The sequence below is a fragment of the Pezoporus flaviventris genome, unplaced genomic scaffold (assembly GCF_033815535.1).
Source record: "Pezoporus flaviventris isolate CSIRO_AGI_PZ_B2104156 unplaced genomic scaffold, CSIRO_AGI_Pfla_v1 ptg000023l, whole genome shotgun sequence".
NCBI lineage: Eukaryota > Metazoa > Chordata > Aves > Psittaciformes > Psittacidae > Pezoporus > Pezoporus flaviventris.
This window is the reverse complement of record NW_026892571.1, coordinates 9289522-9308986: the sequence shown is the minus strand read 5'-3', so window position 1 is coordinate 9308986 and position 19465 is coordinate 9289522. Positions and strand designations below refer to the sequence as shown.

Genomic DNA, 19465 nt, shown 5'->3' with positions numbered 1-19465 from the left:
CATCGCTGGGCTGCCCCATGTTCTTCCATCCCAGGCTCAGGATGTGTGGGGAAATGGTTAAGCTCCCTGAGAGTGTTGTACTGTGTGAGCACTGGTGCAGGGGTGTGCTTTACCTGCCTGTGCTGCAGTAGGGACAGGGGTCCTCTCCCACAGGTGCCCGTTGGCTGCTGCCCTGCTCCAGCTCCTCCTGTAGCATCAGTGCTAAATACCTTGGAGTTCCTCTCACCTTCCCTTTGCCAAAATGGCTGAGCTGTTCCACCCAGTGCTTTTCCCAGGAGTTTTCTCAGTTTTCCTCCTGTTGCCATCAGGTTCCCATGTACAACCAGCCCTGCTGACCGCCTCCTGCTCCCCATGTACCCTGCTCTCATCCCCATGTACCCTGCTCTCATCCCCATGACCAGTGGGCTGAGGCAGCACTGCTGCAAGAGGCTGTTTCTGTGTTTACTGTTCAGCTATCGCGAGGGCGACTCAGCAGGGGGGAGCTTCCCTCTGTGGATTTATTTCATTAGAAAAAACAGCCAAAGTGGGATGTTATTTTTCCGTTCCAGCTGAGAGAGGCTGTAGTTGCTGTTTTCTGACCCAAACCCTCATGTCTGTTTTTCAGTTCTCTGCCTTAATGAAGTGGGATGGAGAAGCAAGAACGGAACATGCTTTGGCAGTGGATGCACCTCTTGTTCTTGCAGTGCAAGGGCTTACAACAGTGAATTTTAGTGGTTTTGCCTCTGCCTCTTACCCAGACCTTGGGTCAGGGGTTCAGGTGAGCCCCAAGCCATGCCACAAAGTGTACTTTACCCCTACTGCTTCCAGGGTCCTTTCACAACCAGCCATGGAGGTGGCCCAGTGTGTCCTGGAGGGACCTTTGCTGGGGCTGTCCCAGCAGTGCCAACAGACAGCATCTCGGTGGTGCACTCAGTGCACACCCTGGGTCACCTTGCTGAAGGTCATCTCAAGGCTGGCATGCTCAAGGCAGCTCTCTTCCATAACACCCATACTTCCCCATCCCATGCTCCCTCCTGCCCCCAGTCTTTGCCCCATGACTTTAAACTCTTTCCCTTTTTTTGTCTTTCCTTTTCCTCTGTTTCTCTGTCAGCTTTGTTCACTCTGCTGTGTATCAGGGTTGCCATAGCGACTGCCAGAGCATCTCTCTGCATCCCAGAGTAATGGTCCTGTGCTTGCCCTGGCCATGGTCACAGTGTCCAGCTGCCACCTCCTCCCAGGGATGGGGGTCCCTGGGACCATCCCGGTGACATATCCTGGGGTCTGGGGAGACGATGGATCAGGACATGGGGTGGCCTCACCGGGGCTGTGCAGCACCTTGTGCAGGGGGCTGGGAGGGGAGCTGGCAGGGCTGGCTGCATGGCACTGCTTCATTCTCCTCTTGCTGCCAGAACTGTTCAATAAATGTTGGGGGTTTTAGTGTGCAAGTGCTACTTAAGGAAAACAGAGGAGCTGCTGCAGCACAAGCAGTCCCTTTGGGTCTAATGGGCAAGACAACCTGCCAGCAGAGCAATATAAGATTGTATAAATATGAGCTGTTCCCCATTGCAGAACATGGGCTTATTCCCAAGAACAAGAGCAAAGATGCACGTTTTTCCATCCTAGGAGCCATGCTACTTCTTCTCTTGATATCGTCCCCTGTAACCATGTGAGCGACTGAAGTGACTTGACCTTGCCTTGGCTAGGCTCAGGGCTGTGGGGTGCAAACCTCCCTTTGTCTTTGGGCAAAGCATTATCTGGATCCCAGATCCAGTCTTTGCCTGAGACTGAGGCTGGTACTGGGGACTTGGAGGCATCCCCTGGCCGTGGTCTGGTGCTGAAGGACACCAGTGGAGTGTGATTTGGAGGCAGAGTGTGGCTTGTGGCCTTCTGGTGCTGATTTGCAGACACCAGTGTTATCTCTTCAGTATTTGTCAGAGCTGCTGTGCCCCTTTCATGAGATAATTAGGATGACATGTTATTAGCTGATTACTGGGGAAACATATATTTACTGAGGATTTATTCTGGAAACAACATTAATCTCCTGTAGAGTTGCTAAACCCCCATAAATAATCTGATTTTGATAATCAATTGCTATCACAGCCCCCCCATAAATCTTAATTAAATGCACATTTAATTCACATAAAGTTGCCAAATTTGCTTGTACATTTGTGTCCTGCTGTTTGCCTCAGGCAGATGTCTGTGTATGTGCAAGCTGAAGTCTGTTTATCAGCCAGCCTGAAATCAGAATATGGTTTGCCAAGGCGGAGCAGTAACAGCAACACTCCTCTCCCATGGTCCCACATGGAGATCCCAGCACATCCCTGCTTCCCGCTGCCAGAGCTGCTCAAACACAAGTGCTTTGCAAACATCGCTGTGCAGGGTCCTGCTCTGGCTGTTGGCTGGGGCTTGTGGTGATGCACTGGATGTGATCCTGTGTAACCCGCTTGTTGTGGCCCTGCCTTGGCAGGGGGTTGGACCAGACGATCTCCAGAGGCCCCTTCCAACCATAATGATTCTGTGAGGGCAGCAGGAGCAACCGTAGGAGACTGCACCAGGAGAAACCCAACTTTCCAAGGTGGACATGTGGGTGTGCTCATGGAGGGGCAGGGAAGAGAGATGCAGTTGCTGAAACCCATGCAGAGGCTTTCAACAGCGCTGGCCTGGCATGGGAGCTGAGGTCCTGCTGGGCTTGGCTGAGTCCTGACCACCCTTGGGCCAGCAGCAGTGACTTCAAGCCTTAGGGCTAGTGAGTGGGTCAGGGGGGAAAGAAGAGGGGACACGCAGGGAGAAGGTGGCTGGCTGATGCCAGTCATCAGCTGGGCTCTGTGTGTTGTAGGGACCACATTAGTGGTGTGCACCCCAGGGAGGGCTGGGCTTCTTGTGGCCGGGCTCTGGAGGTGCTGGTGATGTGGGTCTGTGCTGGGGACCTGGCAGGAGCGTGACAGACTTCCCACTGCCTTTCAGGATGTGGGGTTTCATCCATCACATGCACTTCTTGGGTACTGAGCTCCACAGCTACAGGGACTGACGCTCTTTGGGGGGCAGCACTTCCATCCCTGCTGCCTTTGCCAAGAGCGTCAGCTTGGGCTGTGATGACCTTGGTGATGGGGGCTGCACTAGGGGAGCCATAAAAGAAACGATGAAGCTGTTTGAATTGCTGGGAAGATGTCTCTATGAAGATCTCCTCCTGAGCCTGGCTGGAGCCCAGCCTGCTAATTATTGTGGTAGGGGAAATACACAAACATACAGATGGCAAGGAGAACAAAAACTGCTGTCTTTTAATATCGAAACTCAGTTTCCATCCAACTGAAACCGACACATGGCAGAAGCTAAACACTAACAGCTTTGGGTGAACACCTCAGCAGCCTGTGCAGGAGCTCTTGGAGCTGTGGCGGAGCATAGAGTGGGATCTGCCTTTCCCAGGGCAGAGGATGGATGGGAGCCCATGGCAGCTGCTGGTGGAGGAGCTGGGAAGCCAGGCTGTGGTGGTGACTGGCTGTGCATACCTGTGTAAGCACATGCCTGTGTGATAGGAGCCAGCCATGGGCCGGTCTTCAGCTGCCAAGAGCCCCAGAGTGGCTCTGCACCAGGGGTGATCTGTGACTGCTCTGTCCCAGGGACTCCTCAGTGCATCCCTGCATTGCAGGGAGGAAGTTTCCCCCTTCTCAACCCACCTTTAATCTCTGCTAGGTGGCTTGGAGCCTCAGATGTGGTCATCTCCACTGTCACTGCTGTTGGCTGGCTGCCCATCATGCTCAGGGGTGCTGCTGATAGGGGAGCATCCCCTCGGGGGTATCTTTCTGTTGACCCTTGCAGTGCCAAGGGGCTGTGCTCTTCGTAACTTGTGCAAGATGCTTTGTCGCACAGGTTTTTACCCTGACGTAGGCATTGAGGATGGGATCGGTGAGACTGTGACAGCCAGCACAAGGTGTTTCCGAGCACCATCCTGAGGAGCCCATGGATCAGTGTCTGCCTGTCCTGTAGTGCTTGTGGTGCCTGTAACTTGTTGGTGGCCATAGGGCTCCCTGGCACAGTGCTGTCCCCCACTGCACACTGGTGCCTGCTGTGCTCCCCTCTGCCACTTGTGCATGGCCAGATGAGCTCCATGGGGGGTGGGCACAATCTTTTTATGACCACTTAAAGGTTCCATTTGGTACCTTTAACAGAATTAGAGGGGGTTAACAGTAGCTTAAGAAAAGCAGTAAACACCCTCTGTGCTGTGCAGTACTTGGCTGCAGGTGTGTGTTTTGTGTCTTCCAGCCCCATGGTTTGCAGGCAGTGGGATGGTTCAGCAGGGCTCCAAGGGGATGTGGCAGTGCTCTTCATGCTGCAGCCCTGGGCTGTGTTGCCCCCCTCCCAGGAGCACAGCTGATGAGATCCCAGTTGTTTTAGAAAGCACCTTCCCAGGATATCAGAGTGGATACAGGAATTTGGAGCCTGCTGGGGAAGCTCCCAATGGTGTCTTGCCCACAGCCCTGAGCTGTAATTCATCCCCTGGAATGGGCCTGGCTGGGGTCGGCTGGTCTTGAGCCTCCTGTCCCTCTGAGCACGCGTTGATAGCATCGGGATTGCTCTGTAACATATCCCCCTTCCATGCATCCTATTTATGGGGAGATTGTCCCCTCTGTGACGCCGGGGCTTGCTTTGCCAGCTGTCACCTCCAGTCCAAATTCCCATTTCATTGCATTAATGTCTATGCAGTGTCTCTGGATGGAGATTAGATTCCAGTTCCCTCCCTGGAGTCGAAGGAGTTAAAAATAGCAAATCCAACACCCCTCATTCCCTGGCGATGACGCAGTCTCTCAGGTTGGAGTTACAATGCTAGCATGAATGTGGTTTAAAATAAAACAAGTGAATGCACTGCACTCTGCAGAATAGGAGAACAAGCTCCAGTGACATGGAGTCGTCCTCTGGTCTTCTAACCTCTGCCTGCAAAAGGCAAGAATTCCTCTTCCTTGCAGTGCTTGTATTGGCCAGATAAATGATGCTATGCACAGAGTTATTAGTGGAGTAATACAGGAGGTATTCAGCTCATCAGGGAATCAACTGATTGCAGAAGAAACCAGAAAGAAATTAGCTCAGTGCATTATGGTTTGGGCTGTCTTTCTAGAGCATCGCACACAGACCACCTTGCCAAGTATCGGCTGGATGGAGTGATGGGGGCAGAGAGGTGCTGGGCTCAGCAGCACTGCACTGGGTGCAGGCTGACCCCGTGGATCCTCTCCAGAAGTAGATAGCGGGCTATGCAAGCAACAGTCTGCTGCAAGGTGGCGGGTTGCCAGCCTGGCTCCATCTCTTCTAACAGGGCTGTTTCTCTGATCTAGCATAGAAAATCCTAAATCCCCACATTTTTCACTCTCCAGACACTGCCCTAGTTTAAAAATGCTGGCTCCTGGCTTGCTTTGTAATATTTTAAATATAGCATCCTTTATGTTATTGATGCATGCACCATATGTTTTGAAAACTGCAACGAAATCCATTGGGCTTGTGGGTGGAGGTTAAAGGGAAAAAGCATTTCCATACGGGAAGCCACAAATACAAAACATAGCAGCAAACAGAAAATCCTGCCATGCCTCAGCCAGGAATAAGCTCCTTTCTGTCCTGGCTGTCTCCAGCGCGCTCATGTGCATGTGAGGAGCGAGCCTCAATGTTTCCATTGTGTCAGCTCCTGTCCCGGACACCCTGGCACTGACTCCACAGCCCCCTTCAAGGCCCAGCGGGAGATGCCACCGTGTCGGAGCCCATCTGACAGCTCCTTTGCCCTGTCCTTTCCTCAGAAAGCCCTGTTGCTGCTTTTGGTTTTGGGGGTTTTTGTTGGTTTGGGGGTGGTTTTGTTGGTTGGGATGGATCCCTCCTGCTAAAGCTCACCCAGGCTCCTGCATCCCTGGCTGCTGGCCGTGGGTAGGCTTTGGCAGGGAGGGGAGAGTCCCCCTGTGCTCCCACGCAGCACTGCCTGCATCCCAACACTGAACACAGACTCTATTGAGCAGGGAATTTGGCCTTGGCAAAATGATGAGCTAATGGTTTTCATCTCCTGGCCGGGACCTCGAGTTTAGTCTCTTCTACCGCGCACATCTGGCACCCCTTGACACCAGGACCCAAAGGCATCCTCTCGCATGGACCCTTAAAAGTTGTCCAGCCTGGTTAGAGCAGGAAATAGCATCGTGTGGGCTGGGGCTGGGTGCAGCCCCCGGCCAAGGCGTGCTCTCCCTGTGTTCTCGCTGTGTGAGCTGTTTGTATCTCACCCACTTGTCACGCATCATGAATAAGATCTGGGGGAGGAGATGGGCTCTGGCCAGTGCCTGGCTGCCTCCCTCGAGACCACCCAGGTCCCTTCCCCAGCCAGCATCACCCCAGGGGAGCAACGGGAGAGGCTGAAGGGGCCCAAATCTCCTGCTGGGAGTGGCAGCCCTGGTTTGACCCCACACTTGGAGGATGTGTGGGATGCAGTGGCCGTGTGTACCGAGGGAGGGGAATGTCACAGGATGCTGGAGGAGGGGATGTGGAGAAAGCTTTTGTATTTGCTCTGCAGCATCTCACTGCAGTGGAGATTCAGGGCTGGGGCTGTGTCACCCCATGGGAATGGCAGGGTCCAGCAGCAGGGCAGGAGGCTGGTACAGAGGTGTCCTCTGTGGAACGTGGCCTGAGGTGGCTGTCCTGCACCTGGGATCCACAGAGGGCCACCAGGAGCAGCTCTGTGTCTCTATGACTGCTCAGGTTGGGTTTGTGCTTGCCCAGATCCCTGTCCCAGGGTAGTCCCCAGCCTTGCTTTGGGCCGCAGGCAGCACTCAAGCCATGGATGTGTGATGTGTCTGTGTGCAGGATGCACTCATCTGCCTCGCACCCCCTCACTCATACACAATTTAGTTGTATCTGTAACAGCTCGGGCAAGACTCTTATTAAGCTGAACCAGATGTAAGGATGAAATCCCATCTTCAGCCTCTCAGCAGGGATCCCTCCTCGCCTGCCTCAAATAAACCTTTCTGCAGCCCAAAATGCTGATCTCGGAGAGTGCTGCGCATCTGCTGGCGAAGCAACGGCTGGTGGGAGCGGTGGCAAACACTATCGGTGGGAGCAGCCTTGGCTGTATGTGACAGGCAGGGGATGCCTCTGGCTGTGGGTCAGGGCTGGGATGCTGCAGAGAGGTGCAAGAGGGCAGGAGCGTGTTTGCTGGCTCTCACCATGCCCCTTGTCATTGGGTTTGTGGGTAAAAGGGGAGTTTGTGCAGTGCTGTAGGAGCCTGGTATTGTCTCTCCTGGAAGGAGCCATGAGGCTCTGGATCTGAAGGGCTGTGACCGCCCGGTGTAGGCCTGGGATGCACAGCACAAAGCCAGGGGCTCTCCGCAGCTCCTGGTGGCTCCTGTATCCCTGCATTACCCTTGGCTTTTCTCCTGCTGCTTATTGCTTCATCAGACCTTCTAAATTGAGGCTGACCCTCTGAATCAAGAGGCAATCCCTCAAGAGGGACCTGTTCTGGCTTTCTGGGCCCAGATCCAGCATCTTAGCTGATCTGAGTAAGGACCGGATTGCATGTATGCAGGCATCTGCCTGGGGCATCCGAGCGCATGTGTCCCCTGTGTTGGTAGCGCACCCCTGTCGTCATCTGCTGAGGTGAGAGGGAGAGAGAAGAGGTCTGGGCAGTGCATATGCTCTGGGCTCGTCCCCTGGGGATGCCTGCTTGCTGTCTACATCCTCCATCTCCTTCAGCTCACACACATATGCCCCTCACGTGCTCTCCCCCATGGCTTCACTGCTCTGTTTTTCTTGAAAGCAAAGCAAATCAATAGTTGTCTGCACGCCCAGGCAGCTCCGTGCAGCTCCCCAGCCCTACACCAAGCACCAAAAGCACGACCCAAGCTTAGGGTGAAAGTGTCTCTTGTGCCAGAGCCCTCAGTGTGGCTGTGGGGAGCTCAGTGGAACTGGGATCTGGTCCTGCAGTGATGCCCCAGGGCCCTGCAGGCTTGCTCATGGGGCCAGAGCAGCTCTGATGTAGTCCCCTCAGGCCCTGCTGTACTTGATACCTGTGCCAGCTGGGGTGCTTTCCTGACCAGGCTGCACTTATAGGGAGACCCAGCAGAGCTGGCAGCACAGTTCACCTGGTAGTCATTAGGGGATGCTGCAGGAAGCATCTCGCTTCCCAGCGCTGCTAGTCCCAAGTCACTGGTGACTTCATAGCACTGCAGTGGATCTGGATAGCATTTGGACAGCCAAACACTGGGGAGCTGCATCACCAGGGAGTGATCCTGCTCTGGCACTGCCATGGTCCTTGCTGGTGCCCCACTGAACCTGTTGTCTGGCAACCAAGAGCCTCAACTACCTCTGGGCATTACAGCCAGGGCTGGCCGTGTGATATCTGCTGCTTCCCAGCTTCACTATGGGGAAGCTCCGCCTTCACCGGGCTGTTTTGGGACTCCTTCAGGAGCCAGATCTTGTGTCAGAGCTCCAGGGCTGTGATAGCTAATGTCCTTGCAATGGTTTTAAGAGGAAGAAGGAAGGTAGCTACCTGGCTTGCAGAGATGCGGAGCATCCTTGCTTCTGCTGGGGAATGGGCAGAGGGGGATGCTCACGGCTGTCCCAATGGAGCCACCTCAGAGCAGGACCCAGGACTCTGGCTCCTGGAATTGCCTTGCTGTCCCCTTCTGTTTCAGCATCACTCCTTGCTTCGGGCTCACCGCAGCTCCTGCCCTGGGCAGCCATGCATTTCAGCCATTATTAATTAAAATGCAATCTACCCTTTCTCTTCCTCTCCCCAAGACACCAAGAACTGCTAAAATATTCTCAGGGATAATAGGGAGGGGAATTAAATGGGAGCTGTGAAATTCGAGCTGTGCCTTTTGGAGATTTATTGCCATTCCTAGAGCCTGTGGTTCCCTGTTGAGTGCTACATCTCCAGCCCCACGCTGGGTGGAAATACCATGCCTGCCTGCGAGACTGGGCACGCCGTTAAGATGTGCATGCAGCTGCAGCATGGTCAGCCTCAGTGCAGATATGGTGCACCAGGTGCTGCGGGATCTCTTTTCCATGAGCCACTGCAGGGGCTGAACTCCCCATCTCTGCCCTATGTGGTTATTTGGAACACGCGGCGTCAGCTCTGGGGTGCAGCCTGAGGTCCCTATGGGACAGGCACTCTGGGTGCAATGCTGCATGTTGTGATGAGAACAGTTTTGCTTATGGAGGGCAGTGCTGGCTGGCAATTCCAAGAGGATTTTGCCTGTAGCTCTGAGCACTGTGCCCAGGAAACTGACTGTGGAAGGAACAGCCCCAGGCCTTGCCCTGCCTGTGAGGGGGATGCTGGATGCACAACCTTCCTTCTCCCACATCTCCCAGGCCTTCCATCCCTCCTGCAAATTGCTGCTGGGAAAGGGAGCATGTGCAAGGGGTCTGAGCAAAGGGAGCACGGTGGCAGGGGTCTGAGCATCCCACAGATGCTCAGAGGGATGAAATGAGAGGAACTGCCTGATGCTGTCTGTTAATCATTGCAAAAAACACCCAGGTCTCAGCTGCATCCCAGTTAGGGAGCAGGTTGGGCCTGGCATGGGGAGTCAGCAGCCACCCTCCCTTGAGGGTACTGCTCACACCCAGTCTGGGGGTCTGTGTAGCCCAGAGCTCTGCTGGAAAGGGCTTCCGTGATGCCTACAGACAGGCAAATGCGCTAGCACCAGGCGTCCTGCCTGTGACTGCAGTTCAAGGAGATCTTGTTGCCATGACAAGCTGTACAAGTGTTATCTGGGAAAAAAGACCCCGGCAGCACTTGCTGGCGATGGGGGGATGCAGCCAGTGCAGAGGGCACATCCATACATACCATGCCAGCCATGCAGACATGTGGCTGCAAGAACAAGGTGTTCACCCGCACACACGGAACTCCTAACATGCATTACCTTCCAGTGTTACACCCCTAAGACCTGCTGCCTTGCTCCAGCCCCCTCCTGAGCTCTGTGCCCCTCAAGCTGCCACACACAGGGGTGCACAGCCAGGGTCCTGGTCCCTCACTGTTCTCTAGTCCTTGTGCAGCCATCCCAGGAAAGGGAGGATGTTAGTGAAGCTCTTGAGAGATGCCAGCCCTATGCTGCAGTAATTCCATGGCAGTGCAGGCTTGTGCCCCCCAAGCCCTCCCCTTCTTCATTTATTCAGTAGCAGGGGCTGGTGAGTGAAGATGAAACTCTAAAGGATGGTTCTGCTGTTAGATAACCCCAGTGCCATGAGTGAGTGCTGCTGCTGGGGTGAGAGCATCAGCAGTGGGAGGTGCAGCCCAGCTCCGGGCACACACCCCATGGCACAGAGCAGCGTGGGGCCGGGAATGCCCTTTAGCCTGTGGCAGGGTGCTCATCCTCCTCCTTTACCTGGAGAGTGGCAAAAGGACCTGTTTCCTGGATGGTGCTCTGGGCATGACTGCTGCAACCCTGAGGATGCCATGCACAGGTTTGCTCCCTGTGGTGCTCCCTGGCTGCTACCAGGCAGGACGGTTGGGGTTGTGGCACAGTGTGCTCCCTGCCTCGCCAGCCTAGGGTGTAGCTGTCATGCTCGGGAGGTTTGTGAGCACTACACAAGGCTTCCTGTTGTCCCGCTGCTGTGCGCTGTCTTCGCATCTCCCTGCGGCTGCAAGAGCTCAGAGAGCAGCTCCTTCCTCGAGAATCTGTGAGGATCACAACTGCTTTCAGCAAAGCAGGGACGCGCGGGGCCCTGGATGCGCCAGGGGAGGTACAACTGCCGCAGCCCGGCTGGCAGCGGGGTCCTGGGTTTCCCCTGATGCAGCCCTGGGAAGCAAACATCCTGCGGGCAGGCAGGGCAGCAGCCGGCAGCGGGGTCAGCGCGGGGAGACAATCACTGCTTCCTCACTGCTCGCGTTGGGAGAACAGTTTCCATGAACGCAGCCAGCAGCAAACTCTGCTCCATGGGCAGGGCCCTCGCTGTTCACTGCTGCAGCTTTTCCCCTTTGGCCTTCTATCCTCTTTCTCTCCTCCTCCTTTCCTTCCCTCTTTACCCTTGTCCTTTGCCTCTCCCTGTGTTTTTTTGATCTCCTTTCATACCAGCAGCAGTGTGTGTCCTCCCACGGTCCAGCTCCCACCCCAGCACATGGTTCTGCCATGCCTTTGCTGTTAGCACGAGGCTTTGGCACCCGTTTGGGCACCTTCCCACGCCGCTGGCCAACCACAGCAACTGCCACCACTTGAGTCTGTGTGACAGTGACAGTTTGCTGCCTCCTACCAGTTCCAGCTTGACATGAGCTCTGGGGAACTCCCCAGCATGGGGGAAGCCCCCCCCAGCACTGGCTGCTTTGCTTCCCAGGATGGTGCTGGGAGCATGGGGAGCAAAGCAATAGGAGAGGCTGGTTGTGCCCCCTCCAAGCCTCTGCATGGGCAGCACTGCCCACGTGGTGCAAAGCACAGTGCTGTCAGCTCTCTGTGCTGAGCCCACAGCCCTGTCCCTCATCCTTCCCTCCTGTCATCCCACCGAGGCAGGGCCTGAGCCTTCGAGCATCTCCAGGCGAGGTTCACATCCACAGTGAGCACCAGGATACAGGGATGGAGCAGGACCAGGGCACATTTGAGCTCATTGAGTCTGCTGCAGGGTTTCTCTGGCTGCCAGCCCTACTAGGAGAGGTTGTGGAGCACAGATGAGCTGGGCAGTGGCACTTGGGGAGCAGCGAAGGTGCTGCAGCATGGGAGCATGGGGCTGGCACCTCTGCCCTGCTCCCTTGACCTATTTCTGCACAGAAGGGGCTTGCACAGACATTAGCTGCAGTTATCCTCTGTGATGCCCAGCCATGCTCATTCAGGTCCTCCCTCCAATACCTAGCTAAAGAGGACTCCTCCCTGTCCCGTGTGATGCCAGATGCATCCCCATCCCAACATCCCCATCCCAGCATCCCCGTCCCAACATCCCCATCCCAGCCCTGTCCTGCTACCTCAGCCTCTCCCATGCTGGCTCTGCTGCTCAGCTTCAGTGGCTGCCATCCTCGCAGCACCCACACTTTGTCTGTGTCCTGTGTCACGCCAGGGAAGGTGATGTGGTGCAGGAGTGGCAGCAGTGAGGGGCAGGGGGACAGCATGAGGCAGGTGGAAGCAGTAATTGGTCATGATCTAATTAGGGAAGCCAAGGGCTCGATTAGGAGCTGTGGCTTGGTGGAGGGGCTTTAGCTGTAAGTCACAGATGGCTTTGCTTGCGAGCTGCCATAGTAGAGGAGAGGCTGGCATGGACTTGCCAGGGGCTTGTAATCCTGCCTGCACGATGCTCAGTGCTGATTAACGGGACTGTTTCTTCATGGCTTGGAAATCCCTCAGTGCCTGGTCTGCGTAATGAGGGTGGTCCCCATTGCTCCCAGCCACACTGCCTCGCTCCCTGCCAGTACCCATCACAGCCCACTGCTGTGCTGCACGTGTGGGGACAGCAACAGATGCAATGCAAACATCAGGACAAGCAGCTGGAGCCACTCCAAGCTCAGACTGTCCCACAGCAGATCCATGGTACCTGCCCTCAGCCCATGCCTTTATTGGGAGCACCTCAGCAGCGCCATGGCCTTGCAGATGTCACAGGACATATCAGATGTGCCCCCGGAGCTGAGCGTCCTGACTGCTTGCCCCATCCTTTATCTCAGGGGTGATTTGGCTGATCCTGCAGTTGGGCCATCAGCACTGGCATGGCAGGGTGCACGTGCCCACATTGTGTCCCCAACCCACCTACCCACTGCCAGCAGCCCCCAGCACCTTTCCCCATCATCACCACCACAGCCCTGCAGCCACACAGCTGAAGCAGGCTCATTCCCACACGTGAGGGTCGGAGGCAGCCCCACGGGACGCCTGGCTGCAGCTCTCCCACACCTGCCTGCAGCAGCGGCAGCATTTGGCTCCAATCCCATCTTTCTCTTCCTCCCCAAGGGGTTCTTATGGCTGTGGCCGAGCTGTTTGGCCGCTGCAGGACAGCAGGCAGGAGCCCTCAGGCCTGCTGCTGATGAGAAACCCATATCCCATGGCTGCTGGAGCTCCCACCCTTCCTCCCGGCCACCCTTGGGGAACAGCACAGCTCTTGAAGGGGAAATCCTTGCCCTTGCCCTTGGGGCTTGGAGTTGGCTGGGTCACCCTCCATCCCTGCTGCAGCAGGGGGATTTGGGGGGCTGGCTCGCAGCACCTCTTTCTCCCTGCATCCCAGTGGGGTTTCTTTCGCACCCCCTCACTCTCCACCCCCAGCCCGGCACATTGTGTCCCATCAGCCGTGCTTCATCCCTGCCTCGGCCTCCAGTGCTTCCAGCAAAATTCCTTTCTGGCCAGTCATTGCCGCCCCTCGGCCTCGACTGCCTCCGGGGCCGGCGCACACTGATGGGGCTGGGCTTCCTCTTCCTGAGCTGCTGCAGCCCCCGCCATGCTCCCAGCCTGCTCCTCGCCTTCGACCATTGCCGTGGCATCAACCTTCCCTAGGGACACGAGGGGACTGGGTCTGCCAGCCCAGCCCACCTGGGTGCCCAGCTTCCATCATCCTTGCCAGGAGAGCCACATCCCATGCATGGCATCCCTGTGCATGCAGATGAGGGTGAGAGGATGATTTACAGCCCCACTTGGGGCAGGGGATGCACAGAGGATGACAGTGGTCAATTGCTCACTGCAGAAGTAGGGAGAAGTGGGAGGCAGCGGCTGCTGGAAGAGGGCTCAGCCCTATGGAGGTGTGAGGAATCCTGACGGCATCATCTGCCCTGACGCACTGCTGCTGCTGCTCCCCCTCACCTCCCAGCAGCCATCCCAACTGCCAGGCACATCCCCAGCACCCATGAAGCTGGATCCTATGCTGACACCCACAGCACCCAGCAAGGACACCTCCCGTACGTGCAGCCTGCATCCACTTGCTCACATCTCACTGCACGTGCCAGAGCTCAGCCCCCGGCACCCACCCAGCTCAGCTTCCCACAGTGGCAGCACCTCTCGTTATTAATTGAAGTTTGAATGCTTTGCTCTTCCACGGTCTCCTTCACCTGTGGCTCTCCAAGCATTGTGCAAATATTAATTACTGGTAATTAATTAAATCAGGACTCCCCATCCCCCTGTGGAGATGCTGTCTCATAAACATGCTGATAGCAAACAGGGTGTCAGGGCAGACTCTCCCAGTTACCTGTTGCTAATGATGCACACTCCACCTGCAACAGTTTCTACCTAATTGATCTTCTGGAGGGCTGATGGGCTGGGAGGAGGAGATAGGTGGGAAACCAGCAGGACCCGGTCAGATCCCAGGAAGGGATGGTGGATGGTTCTTTATAAATGCCCCTGGGTGTCTTCTTTCAGCTTGTGCTCCTGGAAGCTTGGTCCTGGTTTGCTGCTGGTGGGGTATGGAGTTTCTTTGGAGCCTTTCACCCCTGAGCTGTTTTGGGGGGCTGTGCCCTATTACTTGCATTGGTGTTTAGCTGCTATCCCTTTATGATGGGGATCATCTCCCATCAGCTCCATCCTCCTGAAGGACTCAAAGTGTTTCAGAGGCAATGTAAGGGTTCAGTATTCCCCCATACTGCTGCTCCTCGGTGGAGGGCTCGCAGGAAGAGGACAGGAAGGCAAACAAGGCTGTTGGCCCTCCTAAAGCAGCAGGTGGGTGCTCCGGGAATGAAGGAAGGGGATTGCCCAGGGATGCGCAGCAGGAAGGTGCAGATCGCTCCCTGCAGTGTGGCTGGGAGCATCTCTTCGGCAAGGTCCCTCTTCCCTCCTGGGGGACAGAGCTCCTCTACGTGCTCCTAGGTGTTGCCAGGGGCACTGTCTCCCCCCTCCCAGGTCACAGGCTCCCTTGCTTACGTATGGCTGCTGTTGTCTGTCCCTAAGCCCATGCAGGGCACGGATCCCTGACCGGAGGTGCCACCGTAATCCGGATCAGTTGGAAATCTGTTGGGTGCGCAGGCAGCCCTGGCTGCACCCGCAGCAGATCAGGCACCACACAGGACATGGGGCATCCCTGCAGGAGACCAGCCCTGGGCAACCTCTTGCACTGCATCTTGGTGCACGAGTGCATTAACTGCTGAGCGAAGCCAGCTTAATTCCCACTCTACAAGCAATAGCACCAGCAAACTGGGGTGAGATTAAGGCATTCTTCGGGCAGCTCCCTCGCCCCAGTGTATTCCAGCCTGCAAGGCCACTAATGCTACTTACATTATTACTGGATTATTTGGGTGTAATGAGCTTTGCCCCGCTCAGCTGTCCCCCTGCTCAGGGGTGTTGTGATGTGTAATACTTCCTGTGCAGGGCCACGAGGCAGGCAGCTGCCTGCTCACAAACAACCAGAGCCCCAGCAACACAATGCGTTAATGTTCCCAGAGCGAAATTCCAGCGTGGACCGGAGGTTAATCACAAATCGGGGAGCTTTTGGCATAATGCTGAACAAAGCTGGCAGGCGGGAGGGTGACGGTGCCTAAGCCGGGTCCTGACCCATCTCTATGGGTACAAATAGGAGTGACCATATCAGTTCTGGCTGTGCCAGTGGTGTAAGGCAGCTATAAGCATCTCTTCCATCCTGGCTCCTTTTCCTCTGCCTTCCTTCCCATCAGAGCTGCCAGTGCAGGGGCTTGGTGATGTGTTGCTATGGACACCAGGAAGTTTCCCCTGGAGACCAGAAGCCCGGAATAAGTGATGCCTGCATTTTCTGACATTGATTTTTTTTCTCCTTCCTTTTTTTTTATTATTAATGTTTGTTTAAGTGTTGATTAATTCCAGCCTCTCATCCCACCTCCCTCCTGCTTTCTCCTCCAGGCTTTGTGGATTGCCATGGCTGTGTCCCAGGGCTTGGCTTCTGCTTCATTCTAGGCAAGGGTGTGAGCATGGGGTGTGTGGGAGGAAGCTTCAGTGCTGTAACTCTTGCTCTGCTGGAGACCCCTATAGAAGAGATCCCCCCCTTTATTCCAGACATCCTGTTGGGATCAGGCCTGGGTCCTCCCAGGCTGCTGCAGAGCTCATGCACTCCCACCAGCAGCAGCCACCGCAGGAGGTCCTGCCCCTCTCTTCCCAGGGATTGTGCCTCCCTGCTCCCTTTACAGGTATCCCTCATCGTATTTAGGATCTCAAAGGGATTTAGACCTAGTCTAGTTAATGTGCCTGCTGGTCTGAGCTCCAGACCTGAATCCCGTTTGTAGGTCCTCTGTTAGCACTGCAGTGCCCTTTAGTACCTTGGGTACCTCTGTTGACCTCTGAGAGCTGCAAGAGCACGGTCAGGAGGGAAGCCCCAGCAGCTCTTGGAAGCTCCCATTGAGGCTGGAGCCTGAGCTTTGCTGGGTGTACACAGGAAAGACCTCAACTTTCCTTGTAGCCCTCAGGTGGGACTGGGCAAAGCAGGATGGAGCTGGAGTGGGCAGGGACGGTCAGCCCATTTTCCCAGTGCTGCACGTCCCCAGAGCGTGTCTCTGGGCACTTGGCACATGGGATGAGGTTTTACTGTGTGGCAGTCTCAGTGTCACTTTGACTTCTCTTTCTTTGCTTTTGAAGCCAATAATGGGCTGTTTCTGTTCCCTGCCACATGATCTGCACCCCTGGTGAATGAGGAGCCTCTGATGAGTGATCTCCTCTGTCCTGTGTCCTTTCCTCCCTGCTCTGGAGGGAGTTCTCATACCAGGTTTCAATCAGCTGCTTCTCTTGTTCCTGGGAATGCAGTTCAGCACTAGGTCAGAAAGTCTCTGCTCCATTGAAATCCTGCCCTTCACTGCTCGAGCTGCCCAAGTTGCATCTCCTTCTCTGACATCTTACACAAGCAAGTCCTTTGCTGCTTGGCCCCTGCCTGCAGCGGTTAGCACGGTGTCACCTCTTGCAAGCAGCCCATACGCTTGCAGATGGGGCAGGGAAAGAGGAGCTGCTCTTTAAAACGTGTTCTGTATGTGTCTGGGGATTGTGCTGGGGCAGCAGAAAGACCTCCTGCTCCATATGGTTCCTCTGCTGGAGCGTGGGGTGAAGATGCCGAGCATCAGCCCTTCGTGGTGGTCTGCAGAGCTGCAGCAGGAGGTGAGCGTGGAGGCGAGACCCAGCACCATCTGCAGCAGGAGAAGGTCAGCTCTTCCCACTGCTCCAGGGACCTGTGTTCTCCTGTCCTCCCCTGCAGCCCCCAGCTCAGCACAGAGCCTGCACGTGCCACGGTGCAGCTCCAGAAGGAGCAGTGGGGCTGGAAGTGCTGCTCCTCACCGAGGAGGTGACAGACCCACCAGGGCTAAATGCTCAATTGCTGTGGTGTTTGAAAGCTCCTTGAAAAATTACTTCTTTATCCAGTTCTTACCCAAACAAGTGGAAGCTCCACAGAAACAACAGTTCCTTCCCGTGCTGCTGCCAAATCAGTGCTCGCTGGCCTGTGGCTGAGCAGGTCAGCAAGAAGCCAGGACTGCCTGAGAGCTGAGTGGAGCAGAGCCAGAGGGTAGATGGTCCATGTGTTGTCCTTCTGCACTTGCCTAGGAGATAGGAGAGCATCTGTGGAGCTTTGTGAGGCTTTGGGGTGATGGTGCGGGTGACCTGGTTATGCACACAGGGTCAGGGAGCAGTGCCTGGGCACTTAGGGCTGCAGACCTGTGAGCCAAACACAGGTAGTGGTTCTCTTGCGGGGACAGGGAAGTCCTGAATCCAGACAGGAATATGCACCCAGCTTGGAGTTCCTGTGTGCCAGCACAGTCTCTGCTGTCCTTGCTCTGAGAGATGTCCTGATGACTAGCGCTGTGTCGCAGACACTGGAGGGCTCCTCTGCAGCCACCCGTCTGGGGTCAGTGTGTGTCTCGAATGCTGACAGACCCTTCCTCTCTCTTGCTTCTCTCCTTTCTGCCAGCAGTTCCCTATCAGCAGAACCCCTACACCCCTGGGAGCAGCTCCACCGTCATCCAGTGCTACCGCTGCGGGGACACCTGCAAGGGCGAGGTGGTGCGAGTCCAGAGCAACCACTTCCACATCCGCTGCTTCACCTGCCAAGGTAGGAGGGTGCTGCCCCACGAGCTGCTTCCCTCACAGCCCTGGGTGCAGCCTGGAAAGCAAAAGGCTGGGGGCAGACATACCTGGACCACTGGGATGTGGTCACACACCCGGGGGTGGCCATGGCGTGGTGCAGGAGGGGAGGTATTGGCAGGGGGTTGCAGGGTGCAGGCAGTGTCCCTGTGTGATGGCAGAGCCCCTGTGAACAGGGGTGACCAAGGCCTGGGCACCAAGACCCTCGAGCTATCTGAATGTCAACAGCCTGTACTGTGCCGTTCCCAAACGTTCCCACAGCCCATCTGGGATCTGGGGGTCCCCATGTCCTTCAGCCTTCTGCCCCCACATCAGGAGGAGGTGATTCCAGCCTGACTGAGAGGTAGCAAGGTAGGGGTTCTGATGGGGCTGGGGGTGGGTGATGGACCATTGCCACTCGCACATGGGATGCAATCGAGACACTGTGGGATGTGGATTGCTGCAGCAGGGACACTGCAGCCCCCAGGGGCTGGCAGATAGAGAGGCTGCTTGAATCCTCCTTGTGCACAGGAGCTGCAGAGCTGTAAAAGCTAACGGCCCAGAGCTGATGCTGAAGGGCTCCTTAGCGCGTTTATTAAAGCAGCACCTCTCAACCAGGCCAGTGTCTGCTTCTGTAGGTTGTAAAGCATCCCGTTACCAGGGCTCTGGGCTTCCAAGATCTCAACACTTTGTGGTAAGCAGGACATAAATCCCCATCCTCTTGGTCATGCTTTGCTGCTCCTTTCTGGGGAGCAGGAGGTTTGGCTGGAGGGGACTCTTCCCCAAGGCTGTCCCCCCAGGTCTCTAGGAGGACTGTGGGTCCCAGGTTGCCCTTGGGGCTACCCCACATGTGCAGGGGCTTTGCTGGGTCCTCTGCCCCTTCCCAGCTTGGACAGGAGGGATAAAGCGGGAGCTGCACATCCAGACAAAGAGCTCAGACAGCCGTCGGCTTCAAAGGGTCCAGGAGCCAGCAGGGAGAGCTTGGCAGCACTCGCTGCCCGATTTCCAAGTGAAAGGGAATAACTAATGAGAGGACATCCTCCTGTCTCACCTTCGCTCACAGCTCTTACCCCACTGCCACCTCTGGCTGCTGCCAGCTCCCTCGCCAGCCCCATGTCTTGTTCCTGACATGTCCCTGGGAGCCTGGCGTGGCTGGTGCAGCCCCTGGGGAAGTGTTATGGCTCCCACAGCAAACAGGGCCCATACCTGCCTCGTTTCTTCTTGCTTTTGCTCCCTGGCGCTGTCCCAGAGCTGGTGGCCTGTCCCTCGTCACTGACAAGTAAATGCTGCGAGCTGCTTCAGGGTGGTGAGGATGTTTGGTGGGAGAGGAGATGCATCTCTGCCCCATGGGCCCTGCAGCAGCGGGTCCAGCTCTGCCTGGGGGGGGTGGCTATGTGTGGGCTGGCCCATGGGTGAGGTGTGCAAGGACAGGACCAAGGGGTATGTGGGGATGAGGGGTAAAGCAGGGACCAAGATGGGCTGTGCCAGCGGGTACTCAGTTGCTCTGTAGTTTCCCCTTCCACCTCGTCACCTTGCAGGATGGGTGATGGACATCATACAAAGACCCCAGGACCCCT

The 19465-nt window shown here is 56.0% G+C and overlaps 1 protein-coding gene across 14 annotated transcripts in view; it reads left to right on the top strand.

Annotated features, from left to right (window-relative positions):
• Positions 1-19465, top strand: part of ABLIM3 (actin binding LIM protein family member 3) — a 50081-nt gene that overhangs the window by 12579 nt on the left and 18037 nt on the right. For 13 of the 14 annotated variants that reach the window (XM_061456637.1, XM_061456641.1, XM_061456635.1 and 10 more), the window contains exon 2: positions 17740-17877. In XM_061456637.1, the coding sequence (XP_061312621.1) occupies positions 17740-17877 (138 nt within the window). Of the gene's footprint in view, positions 1-17736; positions 17878-19465 lie in introns of all 14 variants that reach the window. The other variant, XM_061456636.1, reaches the window with a different exon arrangement.